At 38.5% G+C, this 20,617-nt stretch overlaps 1 protein-coding gene across 8 annotated transcripts in view; it reads left to right on the forward strand.

Moving 5' to 3' along the window:
• LOC128883032 (protein tipE) overlaps nt 1-20,617 on the forward strand; it is a 66,500-nt gene that overhangs the window by 15,612 nt on the left and 30,271 nt on the right. The window contains exons 3-5 of one of the 8 annotated variants that reach the window (XR_008458693.1): nt 16,193-16,256; nt 17,463-17,648; nt 19,458-20,606. The exons of 2 other annotated variants lie outside the window; for them this stretch is intronic. Coding sequence is in view for 3 of the 6 variants with exons in the window: in XM_054135015.1 (XP_053990990.1) it covers nt 16,193-16,235 (43 nt within the window). In the remaining 3 variants the exon portion in view is untranslated. Of the gene's footprint in view, nt 1-16,192; nt 16,278-17,462; nt 20,607-20,617 lie in introns of those variants that run through there. 5 more of the 8 variants (XR_008458697.1, XR_008458696.1, XM_054135015.1 and 2 more) reach the window with 5 other exon arrangements.

Genomic DNA, 20,617 nt, shown 5'->3' on the forward strand with positions numbered 1-20,617 from the left:
CTGTTGGTTTTCTTTCACGCTTGCAATGCACTGTGCAACCTTACAGTGAAAGTATCGGTCTCCTTATTGATTTAACAAACTCTAACTGTTTGGGTTTCCATAAATTATGATTGCAATGCAAATAAAAAGAACGTTTATATTTTACTTAACTACGCCTCCCTTATCGTCTCAATTTAGGGTTAGAAACAGTTTTATTACTCGTATTATCAACGAATTAATCGAAACTTGTCTATTTCCCCTAAAAGAACATCCCTCAACGTGATAATGAAATAATACTCATTTAAAACGATTCGCTGCTACTCCGTTAGCGGTTTCCCCTTTTTCGTTCCGCTCGACGGAACAAGAATACCACCTTTTTCCAGTCTTTTGGATAAGCTGCTGGTTGTTCATTCAATGACTTTAGACGTTCACCGGCACGCGCACTTCGTTTTTATACGACGGCTACTTTGGCACCGAGTGCAAGAGGGGTCTTGTGGAACAGAGGATTTCTCGTTAATGTCGACTATCAAAAGGTCGTTAGAGAAATTGTCTCTTTACTTTTCGTTTTTTCCTTTCTTTTATTTTTTTTTTCCGTTAACAGAAAGCGCTCGTAGATTATAATAGCAGGCCAGGGGCCCAAGCCAGAAATTCCTGGCATAAAGGTAACAATGGAATGTTTTAAGCTTGTCTAGACTTCCGATGTAATATTTAATCTTGCGATACCGCACGGAACCGAGGAATTTGTACGATTAAAAGACGGCTCCAGAGAATACGAAATGTTATTTCATGCTCTACAGACATTTCATGGTTCGTTTCGTTACGAAAGATCCTCTTTCCAGATTCCTTTATAACGTTGTACTTGAGCAATTTACGTGTTACTTAAGATTATCCTTTTAAAGGGATGTTTGGAGGGAAACAATTGTTTTTATGGTGGATACATTATTCATAAGTAATGATTTATCAGTCGTTAATGCTAAAAAGTGAATATTCTTTTGTTGTTTTTGGATATCAGAATAAGAATGGGAATTTATTTTAATTTTTACTGCAACGATATTTTAGTCTTTTGTATGAGGCCTTCTTCAGACCAGACTTAGTAATCTCATAAAACTGTATAATATAAAGCAACTCGATTGCTTCTCGTATAAATTCGACAATTGGGTCTTTGATGCGAAACTTTTTATTCGCATTCCGCCTCTTCATAGTTTAATATATTTATTCCCAACGCAGACACTCTCGAGAACAAAGGAAATAGGTCAAAATCTTGCTCTCACACGTGGCTTCAAACGGACGTCTCCTTCCCTCGAACAGAAATACGTTTCTCTGTTCTACCAGACCTAGCGCGAAGACTAACGCGTTTCGCGCGACCATTCTTTTGTTGTAAATTTTAATAATCACGAGCATACGAGGGAATAAATATCGTTCATCGCCAGCAGTCGCTTTAATATGTTCCAGGGAATCCGTAAGAGTTCGCGTATGCTTTATTCGGAACAGTCTTTGGCTCATTTCGCCTTCTTTTCGCGTCTTTTTAAAGAAATAACGACACGCGTTCGCTTATACGTTTTCTGGGTCACTTTGAATACAAAAGACAGGTGCAGAATGCATTACTTCCTCTTTTTTCACCTTCCTTTGTAAAAAGAACGCCATAAATTTTACGTCTTCCCTCTGTTTCCGCGAAAATGCAGTTTTATTACCATCTAGTATTACCTACTTCCGGATAAAATGTCTTTAAACTGAAGAAACTGTTTCCATAGCACCTTTTTGTCTTCGAGACGATGGTAAAATGTTTGTCGCGATTGATGCATTTTTTCCTTCCTAAATTCGTTAAAATTATTTATATTATTCTACATTTTTCAAAAATGTACTACTGTACATTACTACCTTACAGACAAACGAATAGTATGTGCTTGAAGAAAGTAGCGGTGAAACTTTGATTACTGTCAAATTTAATACGTAATATTATACACAGTGGTCAAGTTTCAACGTGTCAAACAACAGTTTCCTGTTGTTCGTTAATTAGTTTCGTTTCCGTACGTTCCGTCCGATGGAAATGTTCCACCTTTGTACACATTTTATAGGCATCGTCTACCGGTCTCCGTTAAACGAAAATATCTACACGCCGTTGGTGGACGGTTTTATACCTCTATAATTGCATCCGCTTCCATTTTAATTTCGCGTAAAGTGAAGGAAGATATAGAACGCCGGCGGATTCAATCTAATCTAACTGAGAGGCTGCAAAACAAATTACATCCATATTTTTGTTCCCTTTCGCCAGTTTCTCTTTCCGTTCATTAACAAAATTTACAGACATCTCTCACGGCGTCGTTACTATTCCTTACTTCGAAAATGAAAGCGGCTGAAAAACAGTGCCAGTATACTTTCCAATCTCGAGAGTAGGTACGTTTGGTAAAAGGTGTTTCTTTAGGGACATCGGAGTTTCTTTCAAACAGCGTCTCTGAAATTTCTTAATCACTTCTCCTATTTTAATTTTGCATTGTTTACAAGAGGAATGTAATCGTTTTTTAGAGATGAAACTAACACATCTTCAACCACAGGCCTTACCGATGAGTTTGCTATAGAAAGCTCAACACAAAACCACTCTATTCGTCATAACTTCCTTTTTTCTCTTCTCCACCTCCCTCAATCCCATAAAAACCTCAAGAAATTCTACATCGAAGTGTGCATCGTTATTATCTTAACATCTATTCAACTTCGTCTTTACCCCTGGGAGTAGTGACTTTTCCTCGCTGATTCTCATTGCCTCGCCATTTTTGCTGAAAGCTTCCAAGAGTTAGCACAAAGGCATCCTAGCTTTAATTCGATCACGGTCAGGTCGGGTCACGAGCTTTTCTTCAAGGAAGTTGGAGCGCACTCGGGAAACCACTTGCTACCGCCACCCTTCGCGACATTTTATTCCACGTTGGAGGGAATCTGTTGCGTCCTCGGCGACGAATGCGTCTGCAACGTTGAAGCCCTCCTACGCTTGGTATGCCCGCGGCACACGAGCATCGACAGAAGGATATTCCCAGTCCGTGGGTGGAGCGCGTGGGCGGCGAGAAAGGGCCAGGAAAAATCGGCCAACCGGAGTTTCGCAACATCTGCTGCGATCCAGTAATTTCAAGCCGCGCTGCCCGAAGGAACGCGAGCTTTCCGTGTATATAGAGTATCTCCAAAGAGGATCGGAAACTTTTAGATCGTATCATGCTGATTAAAGTAAGCAAAAACTTTTAATGATAATTCCCCGCGAATGCGTTACCAAAGCTTGAGCAATTATACATACATGCCGTCAACTTCGGCAGGTCCAAATGTTTTTTCTACTTTTGATTGTTGAATACTTTGACCCAATTCTTTGTAGCTGGAAAACTTATTTAAATTTTGAGAATGATGAAGTTCTTGTAGAAAGATAAAGCGCGAAGAATTTCTTTATATAAATCGTTGATGCAAATAACGTAAAAAACGTTTGTGGTCTCGAAATCCAAAGATTGAAATAATACCTTTACGTCATACGATGGTTCTAAATAGATCAAGTGAAGAATTCCCCCATATGGTCGATTATTTCGACTATCACGCATTTATCATTCTTTTTTCGTTTATCTTTATTATTATTATAGACTCTCAAAATTGACGATGCTCCTTCAAGGTAAGACCCTGTATAAACCATCGGAATAAAGTTCACGATAAAGAGAATAGCTAGGTACCGCGAGTTCCCTTCTTACGTTGTTTTCGCGTAAACCTCTTACATTTTGGTATCACGAAGGCTTTCTTGAATGGTCGATGATTTTTCTAAAATCTTTCTCGTGAATTTCTTTGAAAGCTCCTTTGAAACTTGTTCTTTGAAGAGGAAGTCTATAGAGGACTAATAATAAAACTTTTTGAAGGATGGAGTCTCATTGATAAGGATTTTCACTGTCGTTTTGCGTAATTTCGAATGAGCGATTGAAATTTAATGCATTTAGATCGATTGCAATATGAAGTTGATGATCGTTATGAAGCTCATTTGCTGCAACAATTATAAATGGTAATTCTGCTTTTCATTAAATTAATTGATATCTCCCTTTGATTCTAATATGTGTTCAGATCAATATTTATTTCAATTCCAAATGTATTATTTAAAAAATTTGAGGATCTTTAAATATGAATTTGCGTAAACATCGCGGTATAACAATTACATTAATATAGTAATATTAAAATAAGTATACTGCTCAATTATACTCGTGACTATAACTATATGTTCCACTTTTCCAGAAGTACATCTAGCTATATCGTTCAATTGTAGACAAACAACATCCATCATTCTACGAAATTAATTATTTAGTTCGAAAGTATTACCTGAAAATCCACGTGGATTATAATGTACAGGAGGTCTGAATAAGTTAATCAACGTAATAGCTATTTCGGTCGACGAACAATGGAGGAGTAACTCGCGCAGACGTCACGACTTTTGTTTCATTTTACGGAAAACTCCGACGAAGGGAACAAAGAGTGGAATATTCATTAATTTCGACGTAACTGCTTTCGAGTGGCGCGAACCGATGAGAACTTATTAACGAAGGGGACAGAAACGAACGGGAAACGTGCGTTGTTTTTAATCGGTCACTGTTTGTTCGCGTTTAGGAAGCTTTTCGACGTGTTTCACGGAATCGATTTCGCCCTACGAAGAAAATTCGTTTTCTTTGGTAGTCAAAGGTAGAACCACGCCGAAACTTTTCGATGATATTCAAGCTGGACCCTTTAACATTATATCTCTTTGACGCGTGACTGGAAAAGAGCCCTCATGGTCTTTGGTCTTTGTACTCCACTGGCCGGAAATATTGGCAAGGATTACCTTCAGCGGAAGCATTTTAAAGGGCAGCCTTTGACACCGCTCGTAGGTCGCAGGTCTCGAAAGGTAGTCTGCAAGTCGGGGAAAATGAACCAAGCGGAATTTGCAACTAAAATTGTGCCTGTAATTCGATAACCGTAAATATTCGCGAGGCAAATCGTGCTTTGCTTGCTTCTCGTATCACAGTGTTTCCCGTTTCTGTTTCTGCTTCGTGTGCATTACAGACCTACTTTAAAAATTTATGAAAACGTCGCCGTTTAATCTGATTAACTCTGCGTGAAGACGTTTCACTCAATCTTTCGTTAATGATAAACCAAGCTTTCTTGGTTTTATAGCTTCGTTTAGATTTATTTCTTTTAATAGCACTTTTCGGTATCTTCACCTTGCATTGTTATTACGTATTCCACTTTCCTCTCAGGTAGCTCCATTCCATCGATTTTATTGCGGTATCACGTCACTCGTATAGCGCTGGGCACTTACGTCGAGCGTAAGGGCGTATCGTTATCTTGGCCTGAAGCCTCCACTCGGTCCAGGATACCGGCCAGTTTCGCTGCTAATAATCGCCGAGCAAGCGTCTCGAGTTTCTGGGCGATGTCCAGCTGGTGTAAGCGACGTTTCGTCAACAATCCAATGTTGCCTCTATCGAGCTACTTCGCGGACGTGTTCTGGCCGTTTATTACACTCGGGACGTCTCAGACTCTGGCCTGTAACGTTGGAAACTCTGCTGGATGTATCAGCGCGTAGGAGCTGGATATTGGAAACGCTCCTGACGTTTCTAACGTTGAAATTGTCGCTCGATATCGCGTATCGTGCGAGAAAAATCGCAAAGATTCACCGTGTGACGTGACAATTTTCGAAAAATTCCACTCCTGTGACGGAATACATTTCCGAGGATTACTGAGAGATCCTTTAGACGTATAGGTCAGGGATTCTTTTGAGTAAAAAGTGTAGTGCGTAGCGTGTAGTTTATTAGTAAATATAATTTTGGATGACTTTAATACGAAGCTCAACTAAGAACTGCATTTTCTTGACAACTTTTCTATTATGATCAAGAAACAAAATGTAAACATTCGTAATCTAAAATTGGTAATTTCATCCCCTTAACCTTGATTGTATCTTCGATTATACAAGTACACATTCATTTGGAAAATGTTATATTGAAAATCGAACGGACCATGAAATCGACTGGTGATTCCATTTTACGATAAACCGAGACTGGCAATTCTCACCAGAGTGTCCCTTTGGGACCTATCCTTTACCAATTTATTTCCAAAGGTATCTCCACTGGCGTAAGTTTTGCAGCAGGTTTTACAACGAATCGCATAGCTCGCGTTCTTTTCTTCTTAACCAACGGTCCATTTTCTCTCGTCCTTTCCTCGTCTATCCCTGCAGTATTCTATACTCTTTATTCATTTCTTCGAGTTTCTGCATCCCTCGCTGAAAACACGACTTCTGTATTCTCATTTGTCTTTGTCCCTCCGTGAATTTATTTCCTATTGTTTCCATCTGCTACTTTTTATGGACCTACATTTCTGAACTCTTTCCACTCTTTCCCACGAATATCCAGTTTCCGCGGTTCCATTTTCTCGCGTAAACTGTGTTAGTTTTCTACAATTATGTTGTGTTTAGAGGCGTACCGCATGCTCCTCTTGCTTAGGGTATCTTTACGTAAGGGTGACGCGTGAAAAATGTAGAGTAATTTTTCGAGACTCTGGCTCCGGAGATAGAGTTTCGAAACAGCAGCCAGGATATACGCGAAACGTCTCCCGTATATAAATTACTATTTTCTCAGGAATGTAACTAATGTAGCAAGTTACGTAACAGTTTCGGTTCTCGGCATCCAATTACACGTAGTTGATGCGTAATTCCCTAATGACGACTTTGTTCGTGAGATGTACTCGAAGTTATATTGGCAACGCAATTTTACATCTTCAAACAGTATCAATGCCTAATTTCGCCATCAAATTATTCTGTATTTCTAAACAGAATTGTTAGAAGGTAAAATATCCTACTTACCAGATTGCTAGAAAATCATCTCAGCCTCGAGGAACTTCCATCACCTTCGCGGACGTCCTTCGCAGGGACTGGTATTACTCGAGTCGTAAAAACAAGCTGAGAAATTTAATTCCGCTACGACTGATGCAGAGAAAGGGGTCTTACTTAAAGCTCAGACAGTTACGACTCCTTGGAAATCCAGGACAGCAGGGTTCAACGCTGAGTCGTATTGCAGGATTGAATCCATCGGAAATTACGGCTGCAGGTTTCAAGAAAATGTGATATAATGCCGATAATCATCGGGTACATTTCTCTTGGGACACCGTTCATTCGTTACAGACGTTTCTTTGCAGAGCTGCCTTGCCTCTTCCATTTTCCAGAAATAATCTCCTCTCCCTTGTCAACGTAAGCGTTCCAAGGCACGACGGAGGCATGAATATCGCAGTTACGCGAACAAAATAGAAACGTTTTCCCTTCTTCGATGCAAAATCATACATTCCAAACAAACTTTTCAGCATGCAGACATTCTGGATGCACTATTGTCGGGAGTCGTATCGAAATGATGATCGATTGCATAAATACTGCGCTCGAAGCTACGAGGAAGTCGTGCTTGTGGAATCTCTGGAGTCTTTTATTTACTTATTCGTATTCTTCGGAATCAGTCTTGTGTGTTTAATGTCGTGATCTTCTTGTCGACCCCGTAACTTGTGCTGTATTCAGTTTTCAAGTACTGGTTACATCATAGATGCTTTAACGACTCTTTAATCATAGTATTGTTAACGTAATAATATACTCCTTATCTATTTGGAAGTTTCGTGCATCACAGTTGGGTGAAGCTTTCAAATAATAAATTGCATTACGTTAACAAAGTTTCAAACAGTTGATTGACGTCGATATCTAAGGAACTGATAAAACTGAACCTGAGCTATTTCAGTCCTAATTTTAATTTTGTATACATTGTGTATTTTTGGACTGTTTAATATTATTTAATAATACATTAATTATTCTAGTAAACTAAATTTGTTGTCGATAAAAATATGAACCTTTGTAAGATACTTTTGCAAATAACTAGTTCGAGTGTTCCATTTCATTACCACGGTTATCTCTAACTATTCTAAATCCAATTGCATTTAGCTGAAAGGTATACGCAACAATTTCTTATGACTTCAATTACCTAATTTTTCTTTCTGTTTTTAATATCTTAAGTGAATCTGGTTCTAACGAAATTAGCAGATACACCTTCAATCTTTTCATCGACGAGTTTACCGCGTTGTCCCATTTGCAAGAGATCGTTTCAAAGATTTCAATTGAGCTTACATAACGTCGTCGTAATATAGCCGAGCTAATGGATTACGTGTACCCAAGAAGGGAACTATAAGGAAACCTTTGCAAAATGAACAATGTCGAGCATGTACGTAACCTCGATACAGTTTTTCATATTTTAAGAAATTTCTTCAACAGCCTTTTATCTTCACCTTAACGATACAAAGTGATGCCCAGTTTCAGAATTTTATTATTTTCGTCAGTACTCGGCATTAGAAAGGTAAAATATCTACCGGTCGCGAATGTGTTAAAAAGGGCTATTGGTAGACTGCGGATTTTATGCTTTTGGGATGTATAGTAATATAAATGTGACGTATGGTATTGACGTTATACTTGATATTAAGATTTAATCGTCGAAGCATACTGTTACATTTTTTTAATTTATTCACTCCCAACGCAAATATTCCACCTTACTCTCACTCCGTGCCTTTTTTCTTAACACACGTTTCACTTTCCCAATCGACGTTCCTTTTTTTATTTCAACAACTTTCCACTCGGCGAGAGACATATAACTGTCGAGGAGGGCCAAGTTTCGTACTCGATGAATAATGCATCGAGGGAAGATAAGCTGTTGCCCGGGAGACAACAGCGTCGAAGGGAAACAAATTTTCGCTGAACGATTTCGCGAATAAAAAAAAATGAGGGAGAATAAAAAAGGGAGAGAAGCCGATCACAGTTTACCCATGGCACAGGTTTCCTTGAATCCCGCTCGCCTTAGGCTTCATTAAATCTTCGTGACAGAATGGATGTCCCAGATTGTTCTTACCCTATGAAATCGCGATTTCATTCATGCAGTTTGCATGCAGCAACGTAACGATGTCCGAAACTGTCGCATTCAGAGTCCGCCTACGGCAGATTGAAAATCATTTCCAGCCGGTTGCACCGTAATTTTCCAAACGAGAATTCAATATCTACACGTCACTGATCGCGTTATGTTCGGCAAATTATTAAATATCGTTCTGGCAATTCGGCGAATTAATCGACGACGAATAACGCTGCTAATTTACCACTGCGAACGTTGTTTCGTGTAACAAACCCCGTGGAAAGCGTGCTTAGGTGAATTGTGCGTGGGATGGTCCGATAAATGAGCTGTTCGTTGCAAAATATAAGTCCATTTATCTTTACAAAAGGTGGTAATTTTCAATCGAATGAGAAATATTGACGAACCGTACCCGAAAATGTGTTAATTTTAAAAGTAGAATTTAGCAACAACAATTTGCAAGGTGGTCAGACGATAATGCAGTATTAAACGAAACGCTGATGAAATTCTGAACTTTGTCCCAAGAGGGGCATCGATGATTTCGGCAACGTCGAGAGTTCAGCTTGTACGTAAATTTTTTACCATGTTTTCGACGAGGCACGTCCTTGCTCAAGTTAACTCTGGTCTTTCATCGTTGTCCATTCGAGGACTAAACAAAGAATTTAAAGAAAAGAAATTTTAAATACATTGCAAGGCGTAGTTGAACAAACGTGTATTCGTTATTTGTGGAAAACTTGTTGAAACAAATGTTTCTATCGGGTTCACGTTCGTCTTGTTATCAAACGGGAACGGTTTATGTCGTAGTGCGCGTGAATGCACACGAAGTAAGTGAAAAATTAATCGGTTGGCTAGAGTTAGCAACGTTGAAATTATTGATGAGCACGAGACTTCCTTCTGCGTGTGAGGAGTTAAGCGACAGGAAATGGAGTTATTCCTTTCTTGTTTGCTGTTCGTGCAAGTTTCACTGTGCTATTAGATAATTCAATAGGATTCTCAGAGTTTTTACTCTATTGTCAATTCTTTTTTATGAGTATTATTGTTACATCTTGAATAATAGTTTAAAGAATTCAACAGTTAAATTATTATGAACTGTTCCACTAAAAATGTATATCAAAATGCATATTCCAAAGCATTGTATTCTTGTAATTGATTAGAGTCGATCGATCGAAGTCACCCTCTCAATGATCATTCAAATCGAATGAAAAATAAATGATTGTTTTTATCGGTTGCGCATACGACAACGAGAAACAATCGTCGTTCGTGTACCTATCCCACACACAACGATCGTAGATAGTAACGTATAGATAGTAACTTTGACGTAATATAGACTCATTTAGAATTGCATACCCTTATAGTCAGACTAGAAAGTTCAAGTACTTGAATAAAGCAACAGTACAAGCAAAATAGGATAAGCGTATAGACGTCGACAACGGACACACGTTATTTCCGGAAGACGACCTCTACGATGAATCACATTGATCGAACTGTACGGAAACCTATAAACACTTTCACACTCCAAGACGGGTGATCGTTAGAATGCTGTGGCCTTAGTCCATATCGTTTCCTTCAGACATAAAATGTCAGACACGAAAAGAATAATCAGATAAAGACTATATCATTTTTGCACAGATTATATGTACCCAAGTTTTTTATTCGTCAACATCAGTTTTATTCATATTGTAATATTTTAGCGTGTCATACGAAGATTGCTGAAATGGTCGACACGCGTAACGCAATTCAGTGTTAGTCGAGCAATGCAACCTCGGACTAAGCCGGATGTTGATAAACAATCGATGTACCACTTCCAAACACTATATCGCGGAACGTTTCATCAAGTCGGTGTCCCAACGACGTCACACGATAAACCGTTAGCTCTGGTACGGCTCTCGCATGACTTTGCCGAATCTATCACTTAAGCGCGCGAAATTTGGCGAATACGTCGAGATGATCGACCAATCGGCTCGGTTTACACATGATTTTCCCATTATCACGATTACCAAGCCTGGTATTTGCAGAATTCATGCACTAATGTGGAACTGATTCGATCATCGGCGGCCCTGTTTGCCCAGAACGATGACGATCGTTAAACAAAATTATTGCAACAAATATAATCGAAGCTAGGACAGCTTAATTGATATAAATTTTTAATTTAGACGATCATTAATCTTCGTCCTCTTCGATAGAAAAATGTTGATTCGTAATATCTAAAGATTGTATAGAATAAGTTTGTACGTTTCTAAAATTTACTTTATTTTAAAGCGAGGGATTATTTATCCAATTCATTGAAAAATTCTTTTTCAACTTTTCTCAAAATTCTCACGAATAAATATGAATTCCATTCAGGTTTTTCAATTTTCAAACAGAGATAGGTGAGATTCTTATTTGGATAACAAATTTTGAGCTGTTTTTTGCTTAATAAAAACGTCAATCTGAAATGCACGTTTAATTTATGTTTCATACTGAGAAAATGTTTAATTGAATAAATCCTACAAAAAATTATTATTCTTCATCTATTATTCCAATAAAATTCGCCCCATCTCTGCTCTTCGCCAAGGCTATATATTTTAATTTTCCTTAAACTATCCTTCTCGTTTTTAACACTGAATATAACTAATGTTAGAAACGACAGAAATATGTATGAGGCCGTTTTCAAAGTGGGGCAGTGGAGTTTCGCGAAACTCAGGCTATTCCTAAATGAAATTCTGCGGTTTGTCTGCTAGATTAATTGTGCTATCTGCCTTGTCTCGGAGTAAGCATTGGTTGTAATGAAAGGAATAACCGTTGAGTGTTGCGCGTCATCCAGCCACTCTTGTTTTCATTTAATTATGTTGTGTTGCCAGCGAGCGAACCAATTGTGGATTTTGCCATTGTTCCTTGGGCGGTGGTAAGTTCCTTGGCGAACGGATGCGGTACGTATCTGTCCGCTGTTTCTTTAAACCAGTGCGTTCCGTCGTACTTGAATTAATTGAATTTCTTGCGACCGAACTGGTTTCTTGATTACACGCTCCTACGTAAACAGAAATCGGAGCATGCAGCGTTAACGGATGTTAACATTTCGAGTCAGACGTTGGTCTGGTGCTCTCTTTATTTATATTTACTATTTTCAGATGAATTTAACAATTTCTCTGAGTTTAATTTTCGCCTTTCGCAACCAAGTGGTTAAAAGAAACCAATATCCATGCAAACAAAAATGAATAAATTCAGAATAAAAATTACGTACGAATAATTTAATGAATAATTTGTCGTGTGAAAAGGTTGACATCGATCGATTCAAGAGCGTGTCGATCGATCTCGAGAGAGCCAGAAATTTAAACCCGTCGAAATACGTTTTCAATAGTGCGAACAACGGCATTCGCGACGATATTTCCCGATCTTCGTCGTTCGCCTCGCTTTACGACGCCGTTAATTTCAGCCGAACGGCGACTCGTGAGCGTCGTAAGTCTCCCAAAAGATATTTATGTAAGTCCATAGTGGTTCGAGGCTCCTAGATTTCGTCCTGAGTGTTTTTCGTGATTCCACGGGTGATACGAGTATTTGCCGTTGTAAAGACATTTCTTGCGGCGTTTATCATCTGCCAGACAATTTTATCTCTAATTTTCGTCCTACAATCGACGATACGATCCTGTGGGACGCATAGTGCGGGACTATGGACATTTACCACGTCTTACAGCTTATTTAGTACCGTTTGATATTTTGATTATTCAGTAGTCACAATGAAAACCCGTGAATGAATATGATTGAAACAACTTACTGGTTAATCAACGATTCCAGCACCATATAACAATCCCGTTTCTTCTTCATATCCTTCGTTTTGAGTTTGAAACTCTTCTGTTCGGGCTCTATGAGCCTAAACCTATTTTCTCCCTTAAACGACGAACGAAACCGATTGCATCTTTAGCGGTCAAGACGGGAAAATTACTCCCGCTGATGAAATAAATTCCGATTGGCAGCCAAAGGTCTTCCCAGCAGTTGTTATTAGCCGAAAGTTCCTGGACAGGTTCCAATTTAGGATCAGCGTCGTTTGAGATCCAACTTCTTGTTACGTTTGCGGTCCGATGTCGGGACGCGAGCCACTCCGGAACACGTAATTATCTCAAGTTTTTCGCCGATCTCTTTTTCCCCGTTCGCCTCCATTCCACGGTTCTACGTGCATCGCATTATCACAGAAAATTTCTGGGGGAGCGGAGCACGGCCGCGGAGAGTGATATTACGTGGAAGAATTTAACAAGACCGATTCCAGTTTCCTCTGGCAGCCTTGCTTCTTCTTTTTTTCTTCTTTCCTCTTGGAGGGAAAAATACGGCTCATTATCGAATGGAAACGGTTCTTGCGGTGAGATTGTTTAATATATTTTTCTTATTTTCGGTCATGTCTGACGAGATTACTTGGAATAAAGTGATAATTCAGAAAAGATTCAGGAAAAAATCTCATTATTTGTTAGTTTGTTAGTACAGTTGTTTTTAACCTTCAAAATAATGAAACAGTAAAATTAACTGAAGAATAAACATATATATTTCCTTTCAAAGGAGTACGTGTCTCCTATCGAGTTCGGTTCGTCAAATTCACCACGAATAGAAAATGTGAGATCTCATCTCGTGGCATATTAGCAATGGGCAAAAATTAAACGCGAATTCCGACTAGGAAGTTTCAGTCAACGTCTTCGTGAAAGCATCAAGAACGCTCATAAGTGAGCCAAATTGCCGTTGTTGAGCTGGGATTAAGCTTCCACGGAGTACGACTTAACTGCAGCCCCTTAAAAGCACCGCTTACTAAGCCACGAAAACGAACGCCAAATAGAGAAGAAAAAGGCGCGCGCGAACGTTCCCACAGCTGATTCTAATTCCTCTCATCAGGCCACGAAGGATACGGAACATTTCTACAGAAATGGAACCCGTGAACGCGGCTGAAATCGATTTTTGGTATCAGGTTTCACCGCGAGAGCAGTAAACATTTTTAATCAGGGAAACCCCGAAAGGAACGAATAGCCACGATTACATTACGTGCAAAGTGAATAGACTAGCCTTAACTCGTCATTGTATGTCAAGGGGTTAATTATTATCTAGGCACATAAATGTAACGTTTGTTAAATTTTTATTATTCATCTTACACGCGCGTGAAAAATAGAATTAAAAATTAATTTTTGTGGCTGAGAAAAATACCAACCGCGAATCAAGTTTCTCAGAGGTCGTGACATCAAAGTATAAGGATCTGCTTTTGTAGTATGCCAGCCACGAACTTTTTCAGCTGGACTTTTATCGAATTTCACCGGTGGCCTAGCCGTCTTTCCGCGGCGGAAGTCCCCTTATCCGTAAAGGAAACGAGACTTCTTTACGACGAAGCGCGATTTCGAAGAACTGTCCTCCGAGATACCAACCACACACACATAAACGAGGGTGAATCTGATAGTAAACGATAAATTATTATTAACAAACGTTAACGCAATAGAAATCCAACCACTCCAGAGTTAACTCTATAATAAATGTTTTATTTACATTTGAACAATTACCCTGTCTCTTTTTTTCTATGCACACGCGTGTGCAAGGCCCACGTAATGGCGATATGATGTTTTAAGGGATATAGGTCAGGGATTCGTCGGATCCTCCGTGTGAAGGCTTTGAGACTGTTGCTCTATATCAGCGGTTAACCTAAATTTTCTCGAATCTCACACCCTTCGTCCACTATCGAGATCTCGTTGCAAATAAAGAGGTTATTTTGAAACCAACCCTAATCCACTTTTTGGAAAAATAGAGATTATGAGCTCGAGAGCTTTACATAGCTTCCCTGAACGTATGGGGTTGTCATCGACAAGTTTCACCCATAAACATAGTTAACGGAAAAGATTAAACGTGAATAATAATACATCTACATTTATGTACCCACACTTTCCTACAGAATCCTCTCCGTCTCTAATACCCGTAACTGGATAGAATTTACTTACACGCCGTATTTATGTGATTTCAGCACGCAAAAGGTGGCGGGTGTATTCCTCGGTGAATCGATTAAATGTTCCGTCTATTTCCAACGTCGAAGAATGACGAAGGTTATATTCGACGATAAGCGAATTAATTTACATAACGTCGACCTTCACGTTTTCGAGACATAGGTTCGTTTCTGCGTGAAAGAATGCGATGCAATCGTCGCGTGCCCTGTAATTTTCGTGCCCGTTCCGTAAATTCCACTACGTTTGCTGGGACAAGCCTGGATAGGATCTCGTTCTTACTCGACAGTTTAGAAAATTATTCAATCGATTACGTAGCGAGCTTAGAGGGAAAGGTGGAAGTTTACTGTGAAATCCGGTGTTTTTTTCGTCGCCATTGTCTTATGCATATTAACTTTTTGCACTCCAAGCAATTTGGTTATAAAATACATTGGGCGGTACAGGTGGCATTAGGAGTGCTTTACCATAGATTTGAATAAATTTCAAAGGAGGGTTTATATCAACTGGTTTATGCCAAAACTGGATAACAATATTTCTTCGTTCGATTTTACGCGACATCCTTTTTTTTCCAACGATGTCCCAGAATTGAGAATGCGATCAAACGATGGAGAAAAAACTGTCGCTCGTTATTCAACCGGGTTTCCAATCAATCAAATTCCATTGTCGCATGCATCGACAACTCGGTGTCGGCTTAACACGCGGTTAAAAATCGTTAGCGACCACGTGAATTTATTTGCATAACGCGGTGCCCCGTTTCGTCGACGTTTCGGAATAAATTTACGGAACGACACGAAATTATGCAAAGCGAAGAGAAATAATAATGGCCCGCTTACTGAGATCGGTGATCAAGAATAAAACTACTAGTTTGCAGACGAAATTGAAAACGCGCCATTCGTTTTCGGTTTACAATGAAGAAATACGGAGAAAAGTATTTGAACATCTCATAAATGAGTTATGGAATACTTGTAAATATTACTAGAAAATGTTATGAAAATAGTTAAAGAACAAAAATTTTTTCAACACTCATTAATCCATGCAAGTAATTTAAATAAATTTCTAATTTTTCCTTATTTTTTCAAACGAAATTTTGTACAGAATGAACATATAATTTGATGTACCGAGGATCATAAACATAAATCATTGTAATGTCTATAACAAAATGCTTGGAAATAGTACACGTCATAATGGCCTTCACCAAGCATTAGATTTATAAATATATAATAATGATCGTAAAATTATGCGAATACGGTAAAATTCTAATCTCACCTGTACCGAGTGACTAATCTATCTTTCTTCTAATTTCGAGGTTTCTCTCTCGTTTCCTCTATCTCATTGAATGTTCAACCCAAGATTACATGCTGTGTTAATGTTTCTTTTCAGAATCGAGTTATGTAAATTCTGCAACATACATATCGGCGATTAGAACGTCACTGTTAAACTCGGTGTGAGTATACACCAGCTCGGTGTGAGTATCACGTTTTGTGAATTCGTTTTGTCTCGTCCAGTGAATACGTACGTATGTACAAGCTTCGTGTGCGTTGCAAACAAAAATGGGAAAATAAAAAAAAAAAGAGGGAGAGTCGCGTACCAAGCCCCGATTTCGCGAACGATGCCAAGCAGAGAATCGTTCCAGCTGTGTACAGAGTGTTTTCGATATAGTTGCTCGAATGTTTCGGTTGTAATACTCGCTCTGAGAATCAACGAATGTTCTACGAGCACGCGTTAGTTCGGAGACGTTTCTCATCAGACTTATGTTCACTTTTATCGTCACTCGTTTGCCAGAGTTTTTAATTGTCTCAGAAAATTGTTTAGCAACAGATTCATATTTATTTTTATCGATACTAGTTTATCAGAGTTCAAGTCCTGTTATTGTCTTATTTTGGACCAGATTCGTGTTATAAAAAATAAATTGTTGTAGTTTAACGATGGTTTAAATTGTTTAAAAAAAAAAAAAAAATATTCATCATCGTGCATATTTCATGTTTTTCTTTTTAATTCTCATTAGACCTCTGATTAATCTTCACTTAGATGGTTGTAACTCGGGATGGAAACGTTTCTATACTCGACGCGTTTATAGGACTTTCTGCACCCTCGAGACAAATGGAATGCATTTTCAAAATTTCGCCACCTATTCTAAAAGAAACACCCTGTGTATGGCCTTAATACGTTCAGCGCTACGTAAATACGTTATGTGCTTTTAAGTGTGCCGCCTGTGATATTTGTTTAACCCTTTCCCTCTGGACTGAAAAATTCGATCACTTTATTCGGAGTGCCAATTACATTCACAAAGCGGAAAATGAATGGGGAATAAGCTGCGACCATATTCTGGTTCGAAAAGTAGGAATTGAAAATGATCGAATACTCGTATCGAAACAAATATCTGGTTTGAGATATACAAGTATGGACACTCCAGTGACGCTGAACGTGTTAACGATAATAATTTTAATATCGTACTTAAGTTACACTTATTAGAAGAAATTTAATTAAAAAATGTCCAAACTCAAATGTCAGTTCGTTTCAAATTTATGCATTCCGTTTACAACCCAATTCGTCCAACCAATGTAAAATAAAATCACACGAACCTGGTTAAAAAGAAATGATATCCCATCGGCACGTTTGTCAATCGTCTAATGTGCGTTTCTCTTTTTAGCAAGGTCCATTGTTCCATTTGATTGAGAAGTCCGTTATCGAGCCAACGCGTGGCGACCACGTGAAAGGCTGTTCGGAAATTTTTGCTTATCGCTGATGAAAGCTTGTGTGTTGTACCACTGATTGTCGGGATATCGGGCATACGAGATCCACGAGCCATCGACGAGACACGAAAATGGCTCGTCCCGTACGTATTGCGACAGAGTTTCTACTATTCTCATCTTGATGGGGGTATCAATGTCCCGGGAAGTCTTTAAATTCCGCCGATGGAACGTTTCCAACGACGGGAGTGCGAAATGTTTCCTCGACGGCCGACAGCTGTCACGTTTCGGGATATTATATCGGCTGGCCAAAAAAGTTCCTGCAGTTTTTAACGATAAAATCAATGCCCCGGCAAAAACCCGGAATAAAACGAGACTGTCGCTTTATTCTGTCGCACTTGAACTTGATATCGTGCCTGTTTACATGCATTGGTTGTCCGTGGAAGCTTGTCTTCATTACAATCGAGAATTTTTATTAAATTCATTTCCGAATTGAATTGTAATGCTTCGTGAGAAGCGGGGACAATATTTTATTCATATGGATTTACTTGAGGAGGAAATTTTAACGTGATGTAAATATAAATATGTACGTAGGGAGGAAAGTGTACTTGGAAGTTTTTCGATGATGTGAAAGTAACGATAGCTCTTCCACCATCATTTTTCTTTAGATAAATATAGTAAAATTAAAAAGAATATTACGCTGTAATCCCGAAACTGAATTTCAAAAGAAACGCGTGCGCGAAACAGTGTCAGAATCGATTTTCCCAGCAAAAGGAATATAATATCGGAAAGTTTTGTTCTACGTTTTCCAATCTACTTTTACACGTAGACTCGTTACGTTCTGGCCTGTGCCACTCGTTGCGGGCTACCTTGTACATCCAGGCCATGTAAACACGAGCTTCGACTTGCAATGGCTTGATTAATGTTAAATACGACTGAGTGCTCGTGACTAAATTGCTTGCGATCGGTTTAATAGCGAAAGTGCAATTCGCGTTCGGCTTAATGATCGAGGGTGCAACTTGAATGCAGGTCGCGTTACAACCGATTCGTGGTTTAATGTTTCTACTTGTAGGTCTCGAGGAACTTGATCGTTGTCAGAAACGTAGGACAAATGATGTTGTTTATAGTCGGTTGCAAGAGTCTACATATATCTACATACTTAATATCACATGGTGAGCCAAAGAAATGATACGTATTGTCATTAGAGGACCAATAAAATATTGATGTAATATATATACATTAACGATAAGGAGAATTTTTCCATGCTGTAATATATCTCTAATATTTTAATGTACGTTTTTGCTCCTTCGTAATTCGTATATTTTGTGTGCTTTTTCGTAAATGAGTTTAATAAATATACGACAAAGTCGATGATAAACTTATACGATGTATGTAGACATTTGTGACTGACTGTATTTTCGAGAAAAGAAAATATATTTAATTGAAGGATTTATTTAAAAAATGATTTTCTTAGGATTTTTATCAACGTTTATTTAGTTTTAAAACCTTTCTACTATTGCTACTCAAATAAGATTAATTTAAAGAACTACTTAACACTTTCCAAGTATTCCATTAAATAAACCTCATAAATAATTCCACATGATTCACGAAAAAGTGTTTAATTTGAGGAAACTGCACGAACTTTTCTGATCACCCTGCTGCTTGTAACGTGTGTGTTGAGTGGTTGTTGTCAATCGACGTGTGCGAACATTTTTCACGTATGTGGCTTTGTAAGAAAAAAAGAAAGTAATAAGTCTGACGCATTGTGCGCATCGAAATCTTGGTCCACTTAATCGACTGAGAAAAAAAGAGATCACGGTGCGATCGAGTCGATCGATAAAATCGTGTGTATTGCTTCTTTGAAAAATTGTTGGATGGGTCGGCAGTTTTGTTTAAGTGTGTGTCCGTGTATCGTGCCAAAGCTTTTCGAGTTACTGATGCGATTTGTTTTTCAGCTACTTCCATCGACATTGCCAAAAACGTACGACTTGCGAGCACGTGTCGAGCAACGTCGCGTCGGTAAGCAATCGGGGATCACGTTCCATGTTTTATTGTCTCGTTTTGACTGGCACAATTCGAATAATGCTGCACCAATACACGAACATGAAGCTCAGGGCACATTTTTAACAATGGGCAGTTTGCATGCGTTACAACAGGGCCTCGAAATTCGTTACTTCTGGTACACATTTGTTTTTAAAGTTTTCAACATTGATACTCTTTATAAAATATCTGGAGAATAATAGAAATATGTAACCAGTACAATAAACTTCAGGTATGTCTAATTCTTTGTTCTATTAAAGTAAATGTTCCCATAAAAATTGAATTGGTAATAAACGTCATCTCCAAACTAAATCCAGATTTTGCTTGATAAAAGTTCTATGCACATTTGACTACTACTAAAAGTTGCACGTATTATACTACAGTTCTGTAACCATACGAATAAAAATATTAGATATTCTTAATTGACAGACATTGGAAAAACCCATAACGCATGCAACAATTTCGCAGAGAAAGTTGATTCATTTACACGGGGCCAAAAATCTAGACAGTTGTAATAATACCTCTGATACTATCTAAGCGTGATCTATTTCTATTCTAGTTTTCACTTTTCGAGCATTTACAATATACAAGAAAACTATTGATATAGTATAACCGTTTCCATTTTTGTAAGATTTAAACAGCGCTGCGAGTCGAATGTCTGGCGAGAGTAATATTAAGAGTCACGCATCTGTCATCGATGTCACTTTGCACATTTACGGTACAATGGAGTTGTGTACTGTTGGGAGTTGAAAAAAATGATTCTCGAAGGAATGTGTCAGCCATTATCTGCTGAATTCGAATGTCTTTTTAAACTATAACTATCAAAGAAATTGTAGACTGGTACTTATGTCCTCTAGGGAGAAAGAAAGATCAATCCTGAAAAGGGTTGTGTTTAGTATTAGGTCAGATCTACCAAGAAATCCACATTCTATTCACTCATGGCACCATATTGCTCTCGATTCAGGCCTAATCTTTTTTTCTACACACAACATATCTCGACCAACTTTTTTTCAGCTCCCAGCAGTACATGCGTCTTCACTAATGCACTCTAGGGAGAAAGAAAGATCAGTTCCGA

This window comes from Hylaeus volcanicus, chromosome 1 (genome assembly GCF_026283585.1).
Source record: "Hylaeus volcanicus isolate JK05 chromosome 1, UHH_iyHylVolc1.0_haploid, whole genome shotgun sequence".
NCBI lineage: Eukaryota > Metazoa > Arthropoda > Insecta > Hymenoptera > Colletidae > Hylaeus > Hylaeus volcanicus.